This window comes from Octodon degus, unplaced genomic scaffold, assembly GCF_000260255.1.
Source record: "Octodon degus isolate 3935 unplaced genomic scaffold, OctDeg1.0 scaffold00056, whole genome shotgun sequence".
In the NCBI taxonomy this organism is placed as follows: domain Eukaryota; kingdom Metazoa; phylum Chordata; class Mammalia; order Rodentia; family Octodontidae; genus Octodon; species Octodon degus.
The window spans coordinates 9,361,512-9,364,970 of record NW_004524632.1 but is presented as its reverse complement, the minus strand read 5'-3'; the positions used below and the strand labels follow the sequence as shown (position 1 = coordinate 9,364,970).

At 48.7% G+C, this 3,459-nt stretch overlaps 1 protein-coding gene across 1 annotated transcript in view; it reads right to left on the bottom strand.

The window, feature by feature from the left end:
- The window catches only part of Cdc6 (cell division cycle 6), a 14,022-nt gene continuing 10,563 nt past the window's right edge, over positions 1-3,459 (bottom strand). The window contains exons 10-12 of the mRNA XM_004633724.2: positions 2,516-2,718; positions 991-1,131; positions 1-178 (exon numbers count right to left, since the gene is read on the bottom strand). Of these exons, the coding sequence (XP_004633781.1) occupies positions 89-178; positions 991-1,131; positions 2,516-2,718 (434 nt within the window). The 3' untranslated portion in view covers positions 1-88. The remainder of the gene's footprint in view (positions 179-990; positions 1,132-2,515; positions 2,719-3,459) is intronic.

The following is a 3,459-nucleotide window of genomic DNA, read 5'->3' as shown; positions in this document are numbered from 1 at the left end:
GGTCCCGTTTGCTTTCAGACCTGAGAGTGTAAAGTATTAAAAGGAAGACTCCAGAACCATCCGAGGCCAGCGGGGTACCGAGAAGAGCTTAAGGCAATCCAGTGGCCAGGATATTTCCAATTAAAGCTCTGTCTCTCAGAGCGTGCTCTATTTCCTTCTCTTCAATCTTCAAAGATACCTGGAAAGAGACGGACCTCTCATAGTGCAGAACTCATAAAAGCGAAACTGCTACGGTCCCGATGTCTACTGTACACACTTGTTCAGTCAGTCCACCTCAAACCCCAAATCACTTACCTAATTGTGCTCACTATTATTGTTATTATTCTTTGCAGTACCGGGAATCAAACTCGTGTTCTTGTGCTTGCCAGGCAGGTGCTTATGCTGCCGAGCTGCCTCCCTGGCCTGTACTCTCTATTTCTTTTATTTTATTGGTTGCAGAAGTAGGAAAATACCCAGTGCCGTGGGGGCAAACCTTCTAGAACTTTCCAGGATACAGACTGTCCACAGAGACACATGGAAAAGGTGTGCCCCCGGCCCCTTTTCTGTAATCACAGGTTTGTCCTCCACCCGAGCTACATCATCAGCCCCCGATCATCTTTTTTTTAAAAAAATATTCATTTATGTATTTATTTATTTATTTTGTGTGTGTGTGGCCAGCTCAGCCCACCAGGGGGCGGGGCTGGCTGGCCTGTGGTGCTGGGGGATTGAACCGCAGTCCCTGTGCTTTGCTGAGCTTGTTCTAAGTAGGTGCTTTAGACCACTGAGCCATCTCACCAGCCCCCCATCATCTTTTTAAATTTTAATTTAATGTGAGACAGGTTGGTGCTAAGCTTCCCAGGGCAAATTCACATTTGTGATCCTCTCGCCTCAAGCTCCTGGGATTCCGGGCAATGCCGCCGTGCCTGGCTTAACAGCGGTTCTTTTTAAATCTAGTTTAGCCAAGGATAAGTTCTCATAAAAAACACCGAATAAAGAAGCAGTCAGTCATACCTTTGTGAGGCGGACCTCCTTGCTTTTCTTTAATCCTACAATGCCCCTGGACTCTAAGAGCCCAGCGAGTGACAGACACTCTGACTGGTCCACAGCTGCCACCTGCTGTTTGCGACAGACGTTACTGTAGGCTTCGTATAACTGGGAGGAAACAAGGGAGAGAACAAACATTGCTTAAAAGTTGTATCTCATTGCTTTATAATCTTTTTTTTTCCAAAATTTTATTGATAAATACCAATGAGACAGTTTCAAATCAAATCGGAAGTACAGTTTCAACAAATAACACACTGCATATATTCTTCTTAGTGGTTAATTGCTGTACTATAATCTTTTTATTAAAAAAAAAAAGAAATTGGGGGCCGGGGAGACAGCTCAGTAGAATAGGTGCTTGCCTGGCAAGTGCAAAGGTCTGAGTTCAATCCCCAGTTCCACCAAAACAAATAAATAAATAAAAATTTTTAGGGGGTGCCGGGAATCAGAGGACCTTTCTTGCACCAGGGAGGTGCTGCATCAAGGTGTTATCCCTGGCCCTTATTTTTATTTATCTATATTTTTGTTTCTATAGGTTAGGTTAGCCTGGCATTGAACTACTAATGTAGTCCAGGCTGGCCTTGAACTTGCAATGATCCTTTTGCCTCAGTCTCTTGAGTTATATTTGCAAGTCTGGATTTGCAGAAGCTATCGGAATACGCTTTCTGTTTCCAAGACAGGGTTTCCCTATGCAGCTCAGGCTGGTCTCGAACTCATGGGATCCTCCTGCCTCAGCCTCCTGAGTGCTGAAAGGTCAGGCGCGGTACCCCATGCTCGGCCATTCTTCTTTTCGATGAACCCTCCCAACTAATTTGGTACAGGGTCTCATTAGTAGTGATCCTCCTGTTTTCAGCTTCCCCAGTGCTAGGATTACAGATGTATGCGCTCAGTCTCAGTGGCTGGCTCAGCACATCCAGGGGGCAGGGTTGGCGTGGCATGTGGTGCCAGGGATGGAACCCCGGTCCCTGGGCCTGCCTAGGCAGGTGCTTAGTCTGCTGAACTATCTCACTGGCCCTTTCTTTTTTTTTCTTTTCTTTTAAAAATTTTATTTATTTATGTATGTATGTATGTATGTATGTATGTATGTGTGTGTGTGTGTGTGTGTGGCCAGCTCAGCCCACCAGGGGGCGGGGCTGGCTGGCATGTGGTGCTGGGGGATTGAACTGCGGTCCCTGTGCTTTGCTAAGCTTGTTCTAAGTAGGTGCTTCAGACCACCGAGCCATCTCACCAGCCCTCGATGAAACTCTTGATCAACACATTCCACAAATGTTCCTCAGCCCTACACTGTAACACAGGGCAGGGGCTTGGCATAAACATCTCATACGGAGATGCCGTAACAGTGATAAGGATGGAGAGACAGGTAATGAATGAATAATTCTTAACCTCAACCCAAGGCATACACAGCTGTCAGGGCGCCAGGTCCTTAGGACAAGATCCACACCTTCAACAGAGCTCGTCCCACCTCCAGGCCTCCGTCTGCCGAGATCCGACTCACCTTCCCCAGTGTGGCCTCTCTGGCCTTCAGCTGCCTGGTCAGGAGCAGCAGAGAGCAGACCAAGATCTTCTGCTGCAGAGGGAAGGAGTCTGGGGCCCCGTCTCTGCCCAGAGTCATTCTGTTCCCATCCACCTCGGAAATCACTCGGGCTATGTGGGTGAGCTCCACACGCTTGGGAACCACGGGCTCTGAGGGTGACAGGCCTGAGGATGGTAAGACACGCTGTTAGACTTGTCTTTTTGAGAGAGGGTCTCGCCATGCAGCTCAGACTGGCCTTGAGCTCACTTAGTAGCCTAGCCTGGTCTCAAACTTGCAACAATCCTCCTGCCTTAGCCTCTGGAGTGTGAATCACCACATCCACTTCCACTAGCCTTTTTTTTTTTTTTTTTTTTAAACAGGGTCTCCTTATGTAGTTCAGGCTGGCCTGGAATGCACCTTGCAGCCCAGGCTGGCCTCAAACTCACAGCAATCCTCCTGCCTCAGCCTCATTAGGTCTGGGCTGACGTGTGAGCCACCACGCCTAGCTTCTGCTAGATTTTAAAAAGCATGCACGTGTCAGGCCCCTGAGGCTGAGCTCCAGCCACAGGAAATCCAAGTGTGGTTGACAAAGCCAAGATAACTTGGGACTGGGGAAGTGGGGCTGCTTCCTCTAGGGCAGGATCATAAGCTACTGGGTCCTATAATTTGATGTGGGAGGAAGAAGATCCACCTTGGGGAATAGGAAACACCAGAGAGGGGAATGTGGCTTGGAGCCTCCGAGTCCGAGTCCTTCATGCCTCTGAGGTGAAGAACAGGCCCTGGAAGGGGAGGCAGCAGCTGACAGTGACCCAGCGCAGCTGTAGAACACTTAGTGGCAGGCACAGCCCACCCCTCCATGGCCCTGGGCAGCTCCCCCAAGTGGAGCCAGAGGACAGCAGCACTTGATTTTTTTTTTTTTTTTTTTT